This window comes from Ovis canadensis, chromosome 10 (genome assembly GCF_042477335.2).
Source record: "Ovis canadensis isolate MfBH-ARS-UI-01 breed Bighorn chromosome 10, ARS-UI_OviCan_v2, whole genome shotgun sequence".
Lineage (NCBI taxonomy): Eukaryota > Metazoa > Chordata > Mammalia > Artiodactyla > Bovidae > Ovis > Ovis canadensis.
The window spans coordinates 34,009,437-34,032,091 of NC_091254.1; the positions used below are offsets into that span (position 1 = coordinate 34,009,437).

The 22,655-nt window shown below is 42.6% G+C and overlaps 1 protein-coding gene across 6 annotated transcripts in view; it reads left to right on the forward strand.

Annotated features, from left to right (window-relative positions):
• Positions 1-11,585: 11,585 nt before the first annotated feature.
• The window catches only part of LOC138446509 (uncharacterized), a 412,831-nt gene continuing 401,761 nt past the window's right edge, over positions 11,586-22,655 (forward strand). The window contains exon 1 of one of the 6 annotated variants that reach the window (XM_069601425.1): positions 11,586-11,772. In XM_069601425.1, coding sequence (XP_069457526.1) covers positions 11,750-11,772 — 23 coding nt within the window. In that variant the 5' untranslated portion in view covers positions 11,586-11,749. Of the gene's footprint in view, positions 11,773-19,088; positions 19,246-22,655 lie in introns of those variants that run through there. The other 5 variants (XM_069601429.1, XM_069601431.1, XM_069601426.1 and 2 more) reach the window with 5 other exon arrangements.

The window sequence follows — 22,655 nt, forward strand, 5'->3', positions numbered from 1 at the left end:
CTTCCCTGGTGGCTCAGAGGTAAAGACTCTGCCTGCAGTGCAGGAGATGTGGGTTCAATCCCTGGGTCAGGAAGGGCCCCTGGAGAAGGCAATGGTCACCCACTCCAGTATTCTTGCCTGGGAAATTCCATGGACAGAGGAGCCTGGCAGGCTACAGTCTATGGGGTCACAAAACGGTTGGACATGACTTAGTGACTAAACAATAACAACAACAACAGTACATGCTTCGTAATAAAAATAACAATGAATTAATATGAAAACTGCCTTTGGATGCTCTGGATGGCCACTTAACATCTGAAAGTTTTGCTTTTCCCAACTCCATAGTTCTTGCACAACTGGCCTCCTTTAGATTCTGATATTATAAACCTTCACACTTTTGATCAGAAGCCTTATATTTGATCAAAGCTCAATGACTGCTTATTGCTACTAAAACTGTTTAAAACCCATTCTACCTGGTGAGCTCTGATCTTCCCTAGTTTGCTGACCTTGATTAACCTCATGAGTCTGAGCTCATCTGGATGAGCCCAGAGAAAAGTCTACCCTGTTTTCAAAAACATCAACACCTCACCATCTGCTTGTGAGGTTTCTGAAGCATATGGATCAGCTCAGAGAAGAGCATTCCAGACCCTGCAAGAGCATGCCAACTCAAATTGTCTGCTCTTCATCACCTTCATCAAAGCTTGGCTGAGAAAAGTGGTATTTATGGGAGACTGTTTAGAATTCATCTTTTCCTCTAGATGCTACAAATTCTGTGCTTGAATCAAGCCAAACCAACGGAAATTTTCATTCTTGGAATCTATTTTCTAAGCTTCTCATGAAATTATATTCATTAAATATTATCCTAGAAAAACAGGAAGTTTATCAAAAGGATACAGTGCTGTTGTTTCACAAAACTCTCTGAAAGAATTCCTCCAGGGCTGACACAGACACAGAGAACAGACTTGTTCACATAGTGTGGGAAGGAGAGGGTGGGACGAATTGAGTCGGTGATGCCATTCAACCGTCTCATCCTCTGTTGTCCCCATCTCCTCCTGCCTTCAATCTTTCCCAGAATCAGGGTCTTTTCAAATGAGTCAGTTCTTCGCATCAGGTAGCCAAAGTATTGGAGTTTCAGCTTCAGCATTAGTCCTTCCAATGAATATTCAGGACTGATTTCCTTTAGGATGGACTGGTTGGATCTCCTTGCAGTCCAAGGGACTCTCAAGAGTCTTTTCCAACACCACAGTTCAAAAGTATCAATTTTTCGGTGCTCATATAGGGCATAGACTGTGACATAAAACCTTATTTTATTTACTTCTATCTTATCTACTTCTATCTATTCCATCACCTTTGGAGGTGATATATGCTTTATTACCTGGAATTCCCTTTACTAGAAGTCCTTGCCTTGGGAATAACTATTTTCTTATGTTACAGATTTTAACAACTGAAGAATGTGGGAATTTCCTGGTGGTCAGTGGTTAGGACTCAGTGCTATCATTGCTAAGGTCAGGGGTTCAGTTCCTGGTCGAAAAACTAAAATCCTGCAAGCCGTGCAGTGTATAATAATACTTTCACTTTATAGTACTATTTTTATTATAAAAAATAATAAAATGTAAGAATATGACAATAACTAGGTATAGAAAATCACTTAGTACATTTTTTGGGGGTAGGAGTGGTGTTGAGGTGACTGTCAGGGACATCACTGCATCACCTGAAAGAGTTTCAGATAATAAAATTGCTTTAGAACATTGTGCTAAATATTAGATTAGAAAATAAAAGTATAACTGATTCTTACTTTTCTTGGTGGCTCAGAGACAAATATGAAGCTCAGCGGTAGCTATTATCCTAGGCTCCTATGTTGTATATTTGTGTTTTTCTTTTTGTTGGTCTAAAACCACTACTTTTGTTTAGTCCTGATGCTCTTCTTTTTATTTAGTTTTATCGATAACGACACGTGTTTTTATTGGAAACACCTCAAAATCTTGAGAAGGGAAGCCAGTCATAAATAAAGGCCATATTGTCAATGTTCAACAAGAGTTTCTCAGACCACTCCACATGTGCCTTTCCATCTGTCTACCTCAAGTTAGTTTTAAAATTGCTGGTTCTTATAATCTAAAGAGATTGGTAATGTGGATATATCGCACAGAGATATACACAGCAAGAACTGTAGGGGAGCTTTTCTATCACCCTATGAAGAACAGTACCTAGCAGTTCCCGAGAATATTTACCCATAGGTTGATGCCCTAAATCAACGCACTTCTGTGCGTGCTTTTCCCATGTATCAGCATATAAAGTTTATTTTGCATTAACAAAAGTTAGCTTGTGCATGTGATAAAATAAAAGCTATTTGTTACTGTTTGTTAATTCATATGATGACTTTTTAATCACTCTCTTTTGTTGTGCTTCATGTCCAGCTGACGACATGCATGCACTTTAGCATACGTGTCCTCAACTAGAGTTAAATATTTTCCATGATTTTTTTTTTCCTTTTTGCAATAAACTGTACATACCCACTGGAAAAGTTTTGATAAATGCATATAGCTGTGTAATCCAAATCACTACTAAAATACAGAACATTATTATCATTCCAGAAAGTTCCTTCCATGCTCCTCCCCAGTCCATCCCCATGCCCAAATCCCTAAGGCAACAATGGTCCTGATTTTTTCCTATCATAGATTGGTTTTGCCTATTCTAGAACTTAAAATTAGAATTACACAACTGCTTTTGGGAATAAAAAAGTGTTTCTTTTATTGTTAGCCCTAATTAAGTTTCTGGGGTGATGACATATGGCCTTCAACATCCTAAAGTACACAGAATCATAGATTATTATCAGTGAGGTATGATCCAGTGCAGAGCAGTAGTTTACCCCTGAATATAGTGGACAATAGAGAGCTTGGACTATCTTCTTGGGCAAGTGCGTGAGTGGGCGCTCAGTCCCTCAGTTGTCCAATTCTTTGAAATCCCATGGACTGTAGTGGACCAGGCTCCTCTGTCCTTGAGATTTCCCAGGCAAGCAGAAATTGGAGTGGATTGCCATTCCCTTCTTCAGGGGATCTTCCCTCCCAGGGACCCAACCGGTGTCTTTTAGATTGACAGGCAGATTCTTTACCACCGAGCCAGCTGGGAATCCCCTTTTGGAGAAAATAGCTTCCATTAAAATTTCTCCTGTGGCCCTTTTGGAAGGGAGCCTAGTGAGCAATCAAATACACCCAAATAGGTGTCTGGCCAAAGATTATTTGTTAAGTCAGCTCAAACCACGGAGACATTCTGTTGGCTGGCTGCCCCCAGGGACAAGGACACATCCTGCCTGGAGGCCCCCAGCTCAGGGGAGGGCCAGAAGAAGGAGAGCGAACCCAGGAAAAGGGTGGGCAGCCCATTCTTGACCGCTTGACCCCAGGCACTTCTATTTTTTTTTCTCCTCATTTTCTCCCTCGGCCTTCTCTGTCCTCTTGACCTTTAATTTCCTTTCCCTTTTTCCTCTTCCTTTTCTGCGATTCCCTGGATCAGCCCAGCATTCTGATCCTGGGGCTCCAGGTCTTGGCTGTAGCTCCCAGCGCTCGCCAGACACTCTTCCCACAGCCCTCCACGCCTCCATCCCTCCACACCCACCCGCTCGCTCGCTGCGCTCCCTGGTCCCTCCTAGCAGGGCTGGGGAAGTGAGAGCTGCTACCCCGCCGCCGCCGAGGCTATGAGTCAGCATTTCTGCTCGTGGACGCGGGCCTGGGCAGAGACCCTGGGAGAGGATGTGCAGGAGGCGCATTGCTTTCCCAGACTGGAGCTCCAGACGTCCCTAGGGGCGGGGGTGGAGAGGGGTGGGGGGCGGCGGTGAACTCAGAGGGCTTCGGGGGCCAGGAGCACAATTGCTGTGGTATTCCTGTGTTCCTACACATCACTGGGTTTGTTTCTGTAAACTTGTCTCGCAGTTCTGAAATTTGTGCTTAAAATCTTTAGCACTTGAAAATAAATTCTATGGAGGTCTCAGAGATTTGAGGAAATATAGCTACTAAGTGTGAGAAGGAAAAAAATACAGACTAAATTACATTTTGTCAAAAAAGTATAATGTTTTCCAAACATGTTAAACGGTTTTTTTTTTAAAAAACGGTTTAAAACATCTTTTTGTTCATATTAAAATTTTCAGTTTGATGTTTGTCAAAAACTTTTAATAAACTAGGCACATAATAGGTATTCAGTAAGTTTTTGTTGGTGGCAGGAAGTGCATTAAATTAGAGATCATAAGGACTGAGATTTTCTACTATTTTTAGCCAAAGAACAATGTGCACTTTTGAATTCAAAGATTCCTTATTACTGATTGGAAGTTAGCCAGTGCTTTGCAAAAACTGGTTACCACATAATTGGTATATGATGGATCTTTCCAAGTTCAGGCTTGATATATAGTGAATTATGTAGCTTTTCTCCAATTTTGAACAAACACACTTATTCCCCTCAGCCCCTCCCCACCTCCCTCCACCCCCCAGTTTATTTATCTTCATGTAGCTTATGTCACAGAGTTTATTTCAGTAGTCACTTAAAACTAAATTCTTGAATTCTCACGTCATATAGAAATATCCCAGGAACAGTTCCTGGGTTGAGCAAGATTCTTATATCAGTTCATGAGGCATAGTGTTGTATTCTTGTAGTTGATTGTTGCTACAGCCAGCTTGCGTTTCTGAAAGTGGTGACACGATTTTTAATTAGTCACAGCCACTGGTGAGGACAGTTGACTAATTTAAAAAATGTTGGACAAACACTTGGGCATTGTATCCTGCTAACAGTCTTCACAGATTTTTCCTTTTGTCTAACCTAGATTTCTTTTGATGAGGTTTAGACTCATTTCCTCTTGTTTGGCTCTGAATGGTGACTAAGGCCAGCTGTACTCCAGCCTCTGAATACTGCCCGAGCTCCGAAGCAGTAGCTCTTTCAAGGCCCCTTGGAAGAAACGGTCCGATTCCTGTGTCCTTATCTCTTCTATGGGGAACATGGAATTGCTTTTCCTGGGAGCTGATTATAGGTTAAGCCATATTGCATCTCTCAGTGGTGTGGTATGTGATTCATCAGGCCTCTGTTGAGAATGTATTAGTTACTCAGTGTCTGACTCTTTGCTACCCCACGGACAGTATTCCACCAGGCTCCTCTGTCCATGGGATTCTCCAGGCATGAAAACTGGAGTGGGTAGACATTCCCTTCTCCACGGGATCTTCCTGACCCAGGGATTGAACCCAAGCCTCCTGCATTGCAGGCAGATTCTTTGCCACCTGAGCCACCAGGGAAGCCTTCTTTCAGGAATGCGGAGCAAACATTTCGGCTGCTCTTTTGTCACTGAGCACCGCAGGTAATGGAGTATTCAAATATCCTGGAGACCCGCATGTGCGCCGCTGCTGCTGCTGCTGCTAAGTCACTTCAGTGGTGTCCGACTCTGTGCGACCCCATAGACGGCAGCCCACCAGGCTCCCCCGTCCCTGGGATTCTCCAGGCAAGAACACTGGAGTGGGTTGCCATTTCCTTCTCCAATGCATGAAAGTGAAAAGTGAAAGTGTAGTTGCTCAGTCGTGACCCTATGGACTGCAGCCTACCAGGCTCCTCCATCTATGGGATTTTCCAGGCAAGAGTACTGGAGTGGGGTGCCATAGCCTTCTCTGCATGTACTCTAGATAGAGCCAAACTATTAACTGGTGCCATATGAAGCAGATGTCTGTCGGAACAGCCTCTCTTGTCCATGTCAGGATTTTTTCAGTTTAACATGAATGTAACATGTTAAGAGACATAGAAAGTGTTCCGAGATTAGAGAGTCTATTTGAGTAACTAGGAGTTCATATCTATTAACAGAAATATGGCATGAACTTTGTCCTAGGCCATGAATCCAGGTATTTTTGTTCTAAAATGGAACATAGTCCAGTTACAAAGAGTCCACTTTATTTTAGAGCAATGGGAGACTGGTAAATTCTTTTTTTTTTTTTTTCTACCTTATGATAAGAACTTTTTTTTTAAATTTTTATTTTTACTTTATTTTGCTTTACAATACTGTATTGGTTTTGCCATACATTGAGGTAAATTCTTTTTCTGAAAATCTTTTTTGGAAATCAGGATGAGGTTCAGCCTCAGTAAAGTGTTGTTCAGAGACTTTCAGAGAAAGTAGAGAAAAATTTCAGCATGGTACACGGTATGAAGAAATGTCCAGAACAGCAAGTCCATAGGGACAGAAGCTGGATTAGTGGTTGGCTGTGACTGGTGGGGAGGGGGAGGGAAAATGAGAGATAATGTCTAATGAGTGCTAGATTTTTTTTTTAGGGTGGTGAAAATGTTTTGGATTTAGGTAGTGGTGATGGTTGTACAACTTTGTGAATGTACTAAAACCACTGAATTGTACTCTTTGAAAGAATGGATTTTATAGTTTGTGAATTATATCTCAATTTAAGAAAATGCGATTTGAAGAACAGAATACAAAATACTGTTCAGTAATCCTCAAAATTTTCAAGGTCATCAAAAACAAGGAAAATCTGAGAAACTGTCATATCAGTAAGAGTCTAAGGATATCTGCTACTAAATATAATGTGTTTAGGGTTAGACAAAGGACATAACAGGAAAATTGAGGAAATTTGAGTGAAGTGTGGTCTTTGTTAATAATAATATATCAATGTTGGCTCATTAATTGTGAGAAAATCCCATTGTAGAGAAGATGCTAGTAATAGAAGAAACTGGATGTGGGGGTGTATGAGAATTCACTGTATTAATGTCACAATAATCTAAAGTATTTGAAAATAAAAAGTCAAGGAAGTAAGTAATAGGAGAAAAATTTAATTCAGAGCCTATTGGATTATTAGACATTAACTCCTAGAGATGAATAAAATCTGGAGGTCCTTCTAACTTTAGAAATGTGATTTCCTGTACAGTTTGGCCAACTGAATTTTGGGCTATAAGTTTCACCAGCCAGCTGCTCAGCCAGACTTGAATTAATCATCTGTTCGCAGACTCCAGGGAGAAAGAAACACCGAGGGAAGACTGTTCCCATCAGTGGAAAGCCACCTTCTCAGCCCCGCCCCTCCCCTGCCTTCTGTGCAACTTTGGTGGTGGTGGTGGTTTCCTTGCTGAGTTGTGTCCGCCTCTTGGGACCCCATGGGCTGTAGCCCGCCAGGCTGCTCTGTCCATGGGATTATCCAGGCAAGAATACCAGAGTGGATTGCCATTCCCTTCTCTAGGGGATCTTCTCAACCCAGGGATTGGACCCACGTCTTCTGCATTGCAGGCAAATTCTCTACCACTGAGCCCCCTGAGAAGTCACTCTAGTTGTCCTTTGAGCTGTTATCATATCGTGTAAAGGTGATGCACTGACCGTGTGGCAAGTACTTGCTGAGGTATTATTTCAGGCATCTGGGGGAGACCAAAGTGAACACAGGCACAAAACCACATATTAGAAGCTAGTTGCACATGGTAATTAAGTACATTGTGATTATAAGCATGATGGACAGGGTGCTTTGAGAGCAGGTAGCAGGATCTCACCCCGTTGACAGGTATAGAGGGAATGCATCTTAGCTGCAAGGAGGGATCAGGGGCAGTCTTTGGGGGTGAAGAGGTGGGAGGAGCATTTCTGGCAGAGGGAATGGCATTGGCAGGTGTCTGAAGGGCACAAAGACTTGGGAGGAACTGAAAGAAGACCCCTGTAGTCCTGAGGTGTGGGCACAGGTGCCCGGGTGGAGGGCGAAGATTGATGTGCGATTAAGCTGGAGAAGTAGGAAGGGGCCGTTAGGAAGTCAGTGAAAGTTTTTAAGCCTGGAGGTGTCTTGATCAGAAGTGGATTCAAAAGATAATTCTCTTTGCAGTGCACAGAACGGACTGGGGAGCAACAGTGGGGTGGGGAGGCTGGGTAGGAGGCTAATTCAGGGGCTCAGAGAGGGAGACTGTGGTCAGGAGCAGTGAACCAAGCTAAGGAAAAACTGGGAGGTGGAATCAACGAAAAGGTTATGCAGTGATAAAGAACATAATTTATACGTACAAAAAGCACAAATACACAGTTTTATTAAAAGATATCAATACCATGTGTTTGTTAAAAAGCAAGAGACAAAGCAACAGACTAACAAACACAAGGAAAAACGAAAACCACTGTTCTGGTCTGAAAAACCAACAGTCCAGAGAGAATAATGAAATGCTTGGTTTTTTTTTTTAAGGCACAATTATTCTTTCAAAATAGCCACGACAGTGTTTTTCAAAAAGTTGGCTTGCTCCTTATCAAATTATGAAATTTGTCACATATGATTTGTGTCTGTTTTCCACTTTGCCAGTGGTTTGGAGAGTCGTGATGTGTCTTACGAAGTCAGACTAAAGAGAGTGCTGATGTGAAAGGAACTTGCTGAGGCAGGCCTGGCCCAGCCGATGGGGTCAGTGCCCAGTGAGACAGCTTGGGGACCTGGTCCCAGCGAGGGTGTTCAGTGACAAGGCAGGCCCCGGGGCAGGGTCAGCTGTGACTGCAGACAGACTCACACCCACAGCGTCTACAATACCCACAGCTGCCGCCGGGCTGCATTACAAAGGTGTCTCGGCAGAAGCATTTTGGCTGTCTGAAATAACGGCCTTCACACAATCCTTAGACTATATTTTACAAGTTCGTTTTCTAACACACAGGCACGCTTTTATGGCAGCTGGAGCATTTTGCTGAATGACTTGTAGTGCACTGCTGACCAGACAGGGCATTTCCAGATTTAGATTATAAGAGAAAGACAGCAAGTGGTAAGTTCAGCTGCAGGTCAATGGACGCTTGTACCATAGCTGCCTCCCCAAGCACCGGGCGCCTTTATCCCAGGGGGACGCTCACTGTAAAGCACGTTAGACAGAGACAGTCCTGCGTGGTGGCCTTTATGATGGTTGGTTCCGTTTGCACAGGGGCTGTGTTGTTATCACACTGTAAACATTGTTCTTAATATCAAAGAAAGACTGGGTGGAGTGTCAAGAAGTGGCATGCAAAAACTACAATAGAATTGCCAGTGAGTGGTTGATCTTAACTCTCTTCCGAGCGATGAGCCACAAGAGGCAAGTGCTGCTTGTGAAAAGCAGAGATGGTGACAGAAACCGATGTTTATTGATTTTCCTTCAAATTATGCGCATCCTACATTTTTTTTTGTTTTTGTTCTTGCTGATAAGAACCGAATATTTTGGGTTGGGATAATTTGAAGGGGAATAATGATGTTCCCTGACAGATAGCTTTCTGAAAGAGCTGAGAGTTCATCCATTATTCCACATGAATCAAAGTCTCTCAGAGTTTTTCCAATTATGATCACATTTACCATTTAAAGTTTTTGCCCAGTTTGTCCAATTTGATTTTTAAAAACGAGGGAGGATAGATTGTGTGTCAATTATATTCCCATTAGAAAGAAACATGAGGGAGGGTTAAAAATTAGAGTAATATCAAAGATAGGAAACAATTTTATTTTTTCTATTTTATAACATTTTATATAACTCATAAGACACTGCTTATATGATAATTCCCACAAAGTTGCTAGAGAGTGTACAATTTCCAAAAATGTCTTGGGTTTTTAGAAACAATTTTATTTTTCATAATTTATTTAGTTATTATTACATGTATTTATTTGGATGTGCTGGGTCTTAGTGGCAGCTCTTGGATTCTTCAGTCTTTAGTTTAAGCATGGGAACTCTTAGTTGTGGCCTGTGAGATTTAGTTCCCTGACCAGGGATCGAACCAGGTTCCTTGCATTGGGAGTGTGAAGTCTTAGCCACTGGACCACCAGGGAAGTCATAGCTCATTTATCTTTAAAATGAGTCTAAGTTTTCCTTGAGGCCATGTGAATGTGATTCAGTCTTTAGAAGAGAAATTATCTTTCACAATGACATCTGCCTGTCTGGTTGGGAAAACTGGCAGCATGAGGGATAAATAAATCCCACTGGGAACCAAATTTAGCTTTAAAGTTTGGTTTTAAATCACAAAATATTTTAAAGATGGCTACTTCCTTGTTCAGTCCAGGTTACTCCGGGGCAACCATCATTACTTCCATTCATTCAAAGCATACTTGCCTATGTATGTTATGTCTCACCTTTGGTGAGATTTCCTTTAAAAAATACTATAACTGGTATGGCTTACTCTTTGGCTGTCACAAAACAAAACACCAACTGCGCAAAACCTACCTGGGTCCTCTGAGGTTGGAGTGAAACAAAGGGGGAGGTTGTGAAACCCAGCCATGTGCCTGATGACTAAGATGGAACCCATGTAGGAGTTAAGTCAGTAATAACATGCCTCTTGCTGCAGCTCAAGTTGCCTGCAAACCCCCCACGCTTTTTAGCAAATATTACTTTTAATGTCAGAGTGCACAGAGCTGTTCTCGAGGGTTCGGCTAAATTTGACTCTGTGGGAGAATAAACCTAGAATTCCAAATGTGGTGATCCCAACAGTGTATGTGATGCAAGACCAATTTTCCACTTGTGCCGGGTGGGTTTGTTCGAATCTCACACAGAAATGAGAGATGCCAGACAGAGTGTTGACTTGCCCCGAACATAAGGTAGTAATTTAGGTTTTATTTTAAATAGGCATTAGAGTCCGGGTAATCCAAAATTTTAATTTAGGAAGGAGCCTGGGAGAATAGCAGAGGACAGGAGCTAGGTGGCCCTCCAAGGAGGGGTGGGGAGTGGAGGAGTTGGAGGCCTCACAGGCTTCCATCCGTTTCTGGAAGGGTTATTTTGTGATACACTAGAGGCAAACTCTAAGTCTGTGTCTTACACACGAGTCTGTAGCCAGTGATTTGGTGCGGTAGTTTTTTTCTTTAATGTGCAGATAATAGAGTAACCTTTAATGGTGAAAGCATTGTAAGCTGACTGTGGTGTTTCGACACTGACCCAGTTTCAGCAGTGACCAAATCAGGGTGGCTGGGGAGAAGGGGGGCTTGGAGAGCAGCTTGAACAAAATAGGTCAGATGGTTTCTCCCAGCTTTTCTCAGACACTCACAATGGGCTTTGCATTCTTTACACAAAGCCCAGGGGTTGCATGAAGAATTTTTGTGCAAAATGCTGCTCTAAGCAATTTTCTCTTGGTTCAAGCTAGTGCTTGTGATGCTGGGTCATTCCCTTGGTTTGTGGAGGATGTTTGGTGTAGTCAGTCAATAAATATTTATTGAGCATATGCTATATCCCAAGTACTATGGAGATGGCTGAGAATACAGCAGTGAATAAAGCAGAGTCTCTGTTCTCATGAAGCTTGCTTACTAGTGCAGGAAAGCCTGAGTTCAAATCCAAACTCCATCAGTTATTAGCTTGTTGGGTTACTTAGCTTTGACTAACACATTATTGACTGGGGATGTATTAGTGTGTCTTTTGTTTTCTAGTAATTTTGACTGGAGACGAATCTGTGTTTCTAGAGAGTGATACAGTTAAAATCATTGTGCAGTGCTTAAAACTGGTCAAAGGTTCAGTATACAATTAATGAGTGTCATTATCATTCACAGTCTGCTCCATTAGGTTTTTGTTCCAACCTTGCATCTATTATATACACAAAATTTTCAAAAATGATGCATCATGAAATTTTGAGTGGAGAAGAATTTTTTGGTGAATTTTAAGCAGATACTTTCTCTGACTGCTCGAGTGACGTATATACTAGTAGCTCAGAAAATGATAGTTTTTCAGAATATAGTTCTGATTCAGACAATGTGAATATTAGACCACGAAAAAGACAAAAACCGTTAGTGATGCATTCTGATACGGAAAGTGAAAATGAAATTCACGATGCGGAGGAATGCTCCTTTGCTTCTACGGAAGAGTGGACTGAAGACAATATTTCATGAAAATCAGAAGATTTTTCAGGTATTTCAGGTTTAGTTATTGAATGTAATAATCTGCAAAGTGTTAGTGAAATAACAGAATTGTTTTTTGGCTGGCCAAAATAAAAATCGCTGGCCACAAGGGTTGCATGTGTGTGCTAAGCTGTGGGTTTCCCAGGTGGTGCTGGTGGTAGAGAGCCTACCCGCCAATGCAGGAGACATAAGAGACACGGGTTTGATCCCTGGCTCGGGAAGATCCCCTGGAGGAGGGCATGGCAACCCACTCCAGTATTCTTGCTGCAGAATCCCCATGGACACAGGCATTAGTTTCTGCCAAAATCCCCTAGTCAATAATGAGTTAAGTTCTCTGTGCCTCTGGTTTCCATGTTTGTAAAATGGGATGACAAAATGGTACTTAATTCAAAAGGTTGTTTTGAGGATTAAATGAAGTGTTTCATGTAAAGAGCTTACAATGATGGATGCACCATAGTAAGCACTAAATCTTAACAGTTACATATCAAATGAGCTTCAGCTGCTGTCTAAGGGAAGCGCAAGAAAGCGTTCATGCATCTGGTTAGTACAGACAAGGGTTCAGATGAGGCCTTCCGCTGCATTGGGTGTGGAGTTCAAAACTTGTGAAAAGCAAAGGGGCTCAGAAACTCTCATTTAAGCAAACATTAATTTGAAAAAAAAAGCCTAAGTGGAAAGGCAGTATAGAAATTCATGGACTGTTCTTTCCACAGGGCTTCAATGATCACAACTGAAGTTGAGATATCTTGCTTGGAATTAGTAGGTAATAAAAATTTGGACCCCTTTAGGGGAGGAGATGCTCCCCAGCCCCAGTGAAAGACACGTTCTGTGGACTTGCTGGTGGGCCATCTGGTCTTCTGAAACATTGATACTACACTTGTGCTTTGTGCAGGGGAGAGTGATTTGGTAACTCAATTTTTCTATGAAATCTTGAGAATTCTGTAATTTCAGATCCTGGTGTTAATATAAATTAGGTTGTTTGAGCTTGCTTATCACTCCACTACCACCTAGATCAGTTTCTTTATCTGCAAAACAAAGTATGTTCGAAGAGAAACCTTTGGTTAAAGCGATAGAACTTAGGAAGGAGTTCCACATGAATAGACGCCCACGCGGCTAGGATTTGGTTTAGCAGATGGCAAAGCACATGTATCACTATGTTGCTTCAAGGCGATACTGTTCATACCTGGACTGGGTTCTGATGGGCAATGTCAGTCCTGTTATGTTGAAAGACACGACACTCTTTAAATAGAAAGCCAGTTGTTTGCCCCAGATGCTTCTAGTTTGTTATGGTTTGCTCCTTTGAAATGTCCAAATATGGTTCTGGGGAAAATGGGTACAAGTTCTTTCTTTTTGGAGCAAAGGCTTTTTGGAACTAGGGCTGTGTTACTGATGAAAATGTTATATTGGGTCTCATGGCAATTCATTTATTGCTTTCTTGACCTTGTGTCATCCAGGGAGTGTCAAACCACATGGTGCTTCTGAGCCCCACGATTTTTGCAGTTAAGTCTCTGATTTAGCTGACAGATGTTAAAACACAGACACAGCCAGCTAACTCCCCAGTGACAGCACAGATGCAGAAACTGAAAAAAAAATGCAGTTATTCTAACTTGGGGAGGGATTACACTGATGCTCCAAATTTTCCTACTGATAGCCTTTACATCCCCCCCTTCCCCTGCCCACCCCAGTAGCCTGATACAGCTTAGGTTAGGGAAAACTGAATCTCTTTCCTTTTTGTTGATTCAGTCTCCCATCCATACACCTAAGAAACTGTGCAGATCTGAAGGACCACAGATCAGGGGAATATTAGCAATAATATTGGGCTCAAGTCTCTTTTATGGTGAGCCCAGCTCTGGCTGAGGAACCTTTGGCTTTCAAGAGAAAAACAAAAAGATCTTTGATCTGAAGGGAACTTTCCTTGATGCCTACCCAGTTATTTTATGGATTAGCAAATGGGAAACCCACAGTGACCTTCTCTGGATCACAAGTGAGACTAGTGGACCCAGAACTAGAACCAGGTCTTCTAAACTCCAGGTCAGTCATTTCCCATCAAATTTTGCCCCCTTACACATCCTCAGCCTTTCCTCCAGCTCCCACCTCAGGTTGCCCCTTGAGATCAGTGTTGGGGACCAGGGATGCACGGAGGCTGAGTAGGACCTCTGGTTCTGCCCTGCATTGGGTATGCCTCATTGCAGCCCATTTCCTTTTGGGAAATGTTAACCACAAGCATGGTTAGATTTTTTTTTTTCTTTGTCTGTAGAGCTAATTTAAACCTGTGAGTTGATAAATGAGGAAACTGAGGCTCAAAGAGGGGTTGTAACTTACTCAGATTTCCACAGTTCTCCAGGAAGACAATGAACAAATACTTATGGAGCACTTATGATAAGCCAGTTTTGTGGAACCTGCTGGGGATTTGAATGAGAAGAAGACAGATGTGTTTCTTACCCTGGAAGAACTTACTGTCTAGTAGCAAGATAGTCAGAAAACAAACAGCCACAAATGGGAAGAATTTTAGGAAGGGGAGGTGCAGGATCCTGTTGAGAACTTCATCTGGTCTTTCAGAATGTTTGTGGAGAGTTAAAAGAGAGGGAATGATGCCTTTGAAGTGACCTGCTTTCTTGCCCTATGGAGATATTTGAATCAATCAAAATTCTCTTTCAGGTAAGGTTGTTCTGGCACTTTTCAGATCCTTCCTATCATTACCCTATTATTTACTACACTGAAGCATTTCTTCAAATTATGGCCTCACCACAGGTCACTCTAGGAGAAAATGAGGTAGTAGGGGTGGGTGTGCAGAGCTCATAGGGGAACTGAGGCCCAGAACACTCCTGAGGGAAGCTGCTGTGTCCTTGGCATCTGGTTGCCTCTAGAAAAACAAACAAACAAACAAACCTACAAGTTCATTCATAGATTTGTAACATTTGTCAATTGCCTGTATTTTCCTGTATTATCATGTTTTCTGGTAAGATGGCCCCTTCTGGCTCCCAGACCTCTTTTCTCCATGTTCTCAAACTTTGGAACTTTCCTACATGACAGCCATTTTTCTTGCACCGGCCCTCTCTCCCTGTCCCTTCACCCTCTTCTGCTCAGAGCCCACCTCTTCCTGAGCAGCCCCACCCCTTCCTCCATCAGCCGCCCACAGCCCTTGTGCACCAGCTGCAGCTGGTTTTGTATATGGTTACATATTTAAAACAATTTGTGTTCCTGTCTGTTTTCATTATGTGCATCCTTTCTTCTTCTCTGGATGACAAGTGTCCTGGGAAGAGGGTTTGGGGCTCCCATTTCCTTTAGGACTTAGATTAGCAAGAGAGCAGGAGCTGAGGGGATGCATGCCAGGAGAGCTGTGGACAAGAGCAGTTGTCTCAGGCAGGACAGCAGGCTGAGGCACTGGCTTGTCGTGTGACTTTAGACTGGGTTTCGGCTCCCTTGTCTATAAATACGTATGAGCACAGTGTCTCCGCCCCGTGGGATCTACTGATGTACTGTCAGTAAATGGTGTAAAGCATCGGACTGGATTGCAATGTCCTGCTCTCAGACCCTGCTGGCTATGTTGCGGGCAGGGGGCGGGAGGGCAGGAAATGTGACACAGGCTTTTATTTGAGTTGGCTCTGGACCCAATCCTAGTCTTTGCCAGACGGATGGACAGTGTTGAGTGACCCAGATGACACAGTCAACATGGCTATGGGTCCTGGCAAGGAGACTCCTGAAATAAGAAGACAATGTCTTGGAAAAATTTTAGAATTTGATGTATGTGTAATAGTTGATACACACACACACACACACACACACACACACATGTCTCTGTGTATGTGTGTCTCAGTACTGTGCATTGGTCCAGGACCCCTGAGGGTATTAAATCCTCAGGTGTTCAAGTCCCTCATATACAACGGTGTAGTATTTGCATATGATTCAGAAGCAAAGGAAAGCTTGATTCTCTGAGCCAAGAATGGAGGGGTACATGCTCGTACTCTAGAGAACATGCTTTCCCTGCCAGACTGTGGGCCAGGTTGCTTTATCGAGTCTTGTGGTGGGGAAGTGTGGGAATTCTCGCGAGGCAGGCACTGCTCTTGGCTCTGGATCCAGTGCCCGGGGCAGCATCTCTGTACACGGCCCACCCCCGCCATCTTGAATTGCACTGACCTGAGTGGTTTCTGCACGTGCCCGCCCAGCTGAGGTGTGGGTGCAGCCAAAGTGCCAAGTTCAAGTCCTCTGCACATGGCGGCCTATGAGCAAGTGAAACTAGACTAAGCACAAAGGAGAGAAAGGTTCGACTTCATTAGTCACCCAGATTCTCTTTTTATTTTCCGGGAATGGTTAATGGGCTTTGCCAGTGACAGATTTGCACAGTTAGCAGCATTATTCGTAAGAGCCAAGAGCGGGAGACAAAACTAAGTGTCCATCAATGGGTGAGGGGATTACCAAAAGATAGGATAGACACGGGCTTCCCACGTGGTGCTCGTGGTAAAGAACCTGCCTGCCAATGCAGGAGATGTAAGAGATGTGTGTCGGGAGGATCCCCTGGAGGAGGAAATGGCAACCCACTGCAGTGTTTTTGCCTGGGAAATCCCATGGACAGAGGAGCATATCATAGAACATTGGTCAGCCTACAGCTTGATGAACGTCAAGGACATCGTGCTGAATGAAACAAGCCAGTCACAAAAAGACAAATACTGTGTGATTCCTTTTATATGAGGTACATAGACAGAAAGTAGAATGGTGATTGCCACAGGCTAGAAGAGGGGAGAATGGGGAGATATGGTTTAATAAGGTGGTGAATTTTAGTTTTGTAAGATGAAAAGAATTCTGAGATTGGTTGCACAGTCTAAATATACTTAACATTACTGAACTATACCCTTATAAGTAATTAAAATAGTAAATTTTATATTGTTTATTTTATCACAATAAAGAAAAACAAACAAACAAAACCCTCTAATGCCCAGGTTATACCACAGACCAATCACATCAGAATCTCTGTGAGTGAACCTCAGGCTTTGTATTTTAAAACTTTCTCTAGGATTAAACCAAAGTAGAGAACCACTGGACTCCAGGCAGGCAATCCAGTCCCCAGGTCACCGCTGTAATCCAGGAGTGCAATGGGAAGGAATGGAGTTACGGGATAAAACAAATTGCTTGGTTTGGAGAGAGACATGGGTCACCATTCAGTGATAGATTAGATATGGGTAAAAAGACAGAGAGTGTATCAAAGAGGTTCCCACTATCTTAGACTAAATGGTGGATATGTAGAAAAACTGGCCATTTATCAGGAAGTGTTTGGGGAGGTTTTGGGGGATGATGATTTATTTGATGATTTGGTGATGTACTTGAGTAGAAATTTTTGGAGGCAGCTGAAAATTTTCATACTCAAAATAATTTATCCATTTTCTCCTTAGAAACCAGAGTTCTATTTTTACATTAAAAATTAATTTTTATTAAAAAAGGACCAAGGGCAGAAAAACTGCCCTATGGCTATAATGTCTTCAGGAGCCAGTGATACACCGCTTATTTCAGAGCTCCTTTTGGCACAACTGGTGGGGAGCTGTGTCCTTCCCTTGTTTTTCTCCTCCCTGCCTCTGCATGTTCTATGCAGGACCCCAGGTACGTGTGATTGCCAGTTCCTCCCACCTTTCTAGAAAGCTCATAGTCATCAAATTCACATTAAGGCGATAGAAACTCCCCACAGTCATTTTTCTGGCAGCACTCACATTTGAAAAACAAACTGAATGGTGAGAAGCACTTTTAATGAAAAGGAATGAAACTTGAATGATGGCATTGCAAGAAGGAGAAATTTTATAGAAGAAATTATGGTTCTCTCAGGTCTCCAGAAAGCACCTCCCTAAAGAATCCTGGTTACATGTGCAGACCGGGGTGAGTGGGTGGGGGATTCAGTGAATCCCATGCAGCCAGAGTGGTAGATAGTCGCTGGCAGGAGGTTACCAGCTCACCTGGGGGATCTCGCCACAGATATGATGGGGGCAAAAATCAGTGGGACATTAAACATAGCATGTTCCTCTGGCACAGAATCATATTTTTCAAGCAGCACAGAGTCATGCCTCCCTGCTTTACCCCAAAGTGTTCAGGAGACTGAAAATTCGAGGAAGGTCTCAGAAACTTTCCCTCACACAGACTTGGACTTGCCTGTATCACAGTGCCCACAATTGCATGCTGTGACTTGTAGCCATTGCCATGTTTATTTTGGACAGTTTAAGGGGGGAAAACCCAGGCTACCCTGGCAAGAAGAAGAAGGAAAATAGTCAGACAAAACTTCTGGAAAAGCTTGCAGTGGTGTTGAGCTTTTATCTGTCTTTCTAGTTCAGGGTCTGGCACATGTAGGTAGTAAATAGACTCTGTTGAACGAACGAAGGCATAGTAGAAATAGTTTCTGCATGATTAATTTCACGGTTGTAATTCTGTTGTGCCATGTGTGGGTGGCATGTAGAAGGAAGCCCAGGAGGCCTGGATTCCAGTTCTGGTTGTGTCACTAACTAGTTCTGTGATATCGGCTCAGACACCGACTTCTCTGAGCTTGTTTCCTTGGTAAAGACGGGTCAGTGAAGCTATGTATCTCACCCCTATGGTAGTTATTCGCTGTTAAATGAGATAAAGTGCATGAAAGTGATTGAAAACTCCGAGGTGCTCTACAAATATAGAATACAATCATTTTGAAAGCACTTAGCTTTGTAGAGGATTGTGTGAATTAATGTGTATTGATGAAGAAACACATTTCATTAGGTAAAAACTGAAAGTAAAACTTGCATACTTTAGAATGTGAATATAAACACGCCAACTTTTGTAACACTAATTTCAAGGTGTAGTATATTAATTTCAAGTAGGACATTTATGGAAAAAAAACATAAAAACAAAACTGAGATGTTAAAAATGTTCAACACTGTTGCCTCTAACTTATTCTCAGAGCCCAAGAGTTTTACAGTTCTCATGTAAGAAATTTACATGAGGGTTAAACACCGGTCAGTTGTTGTGTTAGTCACTCAGTCGTGTCTGACTCGTGGCCACCCCATGGACTGTAGCCTGCCCAGCTCCTCTGTCCATGTGATTTTCCAGGCAAGAATACTGGAGTGGGTAGCCATTCCCTTCTCCAGGGGATCTTCCCAACCTAGAAATCAAACCCAGGTCTCCAGCATTCCAGGTGGATTCTTTTCCATCTGAGCCACTGCTGCTGCTAAGTCGCTTCAGTCGTGTCCGACTCTGTGAGACCCCATAGACGGCAGCCCATCAGGCTCCCCCGTCCCTGGGATTCTCCAGGCAAGAACACTGGATTGGGTTGCCATTTCCTTCTCCAACGCATGAAAGTGAAAAGTGAAAGTAAAGTCGCCCAGTCGTGCCTGAGTCTTAGCGACCCCGTGGACTGCAGCCTACCAGGCTCCTTCGTCCATAGGATTTTCCAAGCAAGAGTACTGGAGTGGGGTGCCATTGCCTTCTCCTACCCATCAGTATCTGTGACCAGATCCTGAGATCTTGCCATGTACACCAGGTATCAGAGTTATGTTTCTACTGCTCTTCTTGGAGTAATCACTGGTTAATTTGACTAATGGTTGCTAGTCTTTCCAAGTATATATATTTGTGTGTGGTGTGCGTGTTGAGTAGCTCAACAGTTTCATTAGCCTGGCAAAGTGCTGCGTCCACGTATTTATAGAAAAAGGTCCTTTTGATGTGTTAATGATCTTAAAAGGCTTAGTGCCACTGGGAACTGTGTGCATTTTTTTCTTTATCTCATCTGAATCTTAAGTATTTTCCTGGATGGCCATTGAACATAAGTTTAATGTTAGCTGGATGAATAAAGTGTTAGTTACTGTATTCTCTTCAGAATAAACATAGCCTTGTTACAGCAACAGCAAGGTGAGCTTTTATTTGACTCTGGCAAAGATGAATTTTGCTTAAACATTTTGTAGTGGCTTATAAAGTTTGGCTTCTCTATAGTATATTAAGAGATTTATTTGGATATTGATGATAAATTTGGTCAAACTGACAAAACATCTTGCACTTTTTGATGATCTCTATTTTTTTCCCCCCAAATATAGCTAAAGCTTTATCTATCATCTTGGAGAGTTAGAAAAGTCGAGTGACCGCTTCTTTTTTCAAACCAATATACAGTAATTTTCTATATTACATTTCGCAGGTACCATAATCTGGGAAGAGTAGTGACAAAACTCAGATACACGGCAAGGAAGCTTGAGTAAACACGCTAAGGATGAGGCTCGCCTGTTGTATGCATCTGGTGTTATGCACTTAAACTAAATAGGAAAATCTTACTCATCTCGGTAGAAAAACAGGGTAAAGATTACAACTTGGGGACTTCGTGATATTTTGTCTGTGTGCAGTTTGTCAAAAGGCAATTTATCTAAAGCTGGAAAAGGATATGGTTTGGCTGACTAAACTGTGGAGTGATACAAATGATACGTAACGATAAAAATGCTTAGGGGAATTTTCGGGGCGCTCAAATCAATTGTACAGTACTGTGTGGGTGTAAAGAGCAGACTTCTTTCTCTGCTTCTCTATTTGCACCAGTTTTCAAAACTGTGAAAGTTGCTGACATTTTATACCGCATGCTGGACCGTTGAATCACAATTTTCGTGGTCACTTGTAAATGTGCCTGGTGGCGGAGGGAAAGCTTGTTTGTGCTCCCTGGGACAAACGTGTTTCTCCTGTGCCCCTCCTCGTTTTCAATCCCACTGGGTCCTTTTGTTTTGGAATCCAGGGGAATCCAGGGCTCTCTACTCTGAGAGTGACTTGGGAGAACTCTGGAGCTACCTTGTTTCCATAGATGTTTCCTGAAGGGAGGCTGAAAGTATGATTCAGAAACACAAATCTTCCAGTCCTCAAACAAAAATGATCTTTCTGATCGTGTGCCACCTGAAGGAATTTCTTCCTCCCCAACACTGGGATTGGGAAGTCCTGAAGATATTTCAGTGGGGCTAGTTAGTTAAGCTCATTTTCTGTCTCATCACTAAAACCGGGGCCACTGAGAGTTAGTGATAAATGGTCAGTAATTGGTGAAATGATACTAGTATTTAAAATGTGGCTACTGACTCTTATTAAAGTGGGTTTTGTGACTATCAAATGAAACAATGTGAGCCAAATGCTTGATGTAAGGCTAAATAGTAATAGTTGCAGTTATTACTATTTTTCTTTTTGTTGGAAGGGAGGAGAAGGAGGAGGGATAGGCCACTGACATAGTAGGGGATTTTTCTCCTTCCCAGTTATACCCTGGGAGGTCGCAGAATTGGTGCTGAAGAAAGGCTTTGTCCTTCATGGTCAAAGAGGGCTTCTTTGGGGTTGGTTTGGGGGGATCAGCAAGAGAAACCCCAAATGAGGTGAAGAGAGAGGATGTTGGAGGGTACCACATTCTAATGTGTTCATTTTTAAGGTTCTTTAACTTTTCAAAGCACCAAGTCATCTGCTGACATGTTTTCACAATGTATGGGTAAAGCTGGCAGAGTAGGTATTCTTTCCCTACAAGGGAGGAAAGCAGAGCCCTGAGGGGTAAAGGAACTCACCTTTTGTCATACAACAAGTTAGTGGTAAAACTGGGATTGGGACCCCAGTCTCAGATTCTGAGCACATCACCCATTCACTATGTGACATCCTCAGAGTCAAATGACCTTGTTCACAGGCTTGTGTTCAGACCTGGGTCCCAACTGATGAGCCTATTGTTGGCAACCTGCAAAACAGCAGGAATGACAGACATGGTAGATTCATGGTCCAAAGGACCAGTGTCAGCGAGAGATGGCTGGAGGAACAGCATCTGAGCCAGGTGAGTTTTCATTTCCTGGCTGTGAGGGAGGTTTCTACCTGAACCTGGGCCAGGCAGAGTCACTGACGGGGGAGATCTGACTCCAGCCCAGAGCCCTCTCTACAGCTTTGCTGCAACTGAGCTTCAGAGTCCCGTGACTACGCTGAAAGGAATGAAAAGGAGTTGCCGGTGACATTGAGAAATGTCAGGAAAAGTGTGATTCTGACAGCATTCCATCAGCTTTTCTCTTCCTTTCCTCTTTTTTTCACTCCATTTATAAAAAATGGGTCTGGAAAATTAGAGAGAGACTCTATAAATGTTAAGCCTTTGTGTTATGACTTGAATTGCAAAATCCTTGGGGGCATTGAATTTCCAAACATTTTCGGGTAGCTGCAAAATTTAATTTTAGGTAGAAAAGAGTTAACTGAGGGTCAATGTAATTCCCAAATCATCAGTGTGCAAATCATCTAAGCATATGTGAAAAATTCAACAGCTTAAAGGTAATTTTCTGGGAAAGTAAAAATAATACACTGGTATTTAGCCAGAAATAAGAATTTGGAACATTTCTTTATGCATAGGAATTCTCTAGTAGGAAAATCATAAGTTAATGTGGAGTACTTATAGTCTATTTATTAACTTAGGGCTTCCCTGTTGGCTCAAACAGTAAAGAATCTGCCTGCAGTGCGGGAGACCCAAGTTCAATCCCCGGGGTTGGGAAGATCCCCTGGAGAAGGGAATGGCAACCTACTCCAGTAGTCTTGCCTGGAGAATCCCATGGACAGAGGAGCCTGGCAGGCTATAGTCCATAGGGTTGCAAAGAGTCAGGCCTGACTGAGCGACTAACTTATAGAGAAGAGTTAAGGTGGTATAGATAAAACAGATATTTTAAAACTAAAGCAGATGAACGCAAGGCAAAAACTAGAAAGAAGAAAGGAAAAAGGAGAGGGTCATAGAACATTAGTGAGAACTCCTGGGTGTGGGAAATTTTGATTGAGTGTGTACAACAAGTGTGTACTTGAATTTCCTTGTGGCCTGAGAAAAGCTGGTGCCAGAATGAATTGGATAGCCCTCATTTCCTTTCTGGTACTAGAGTGCCTGTTTCATTCTTTCATTCACTCACTCACTCACTCCCTCATTCACTCTTTTCAGTG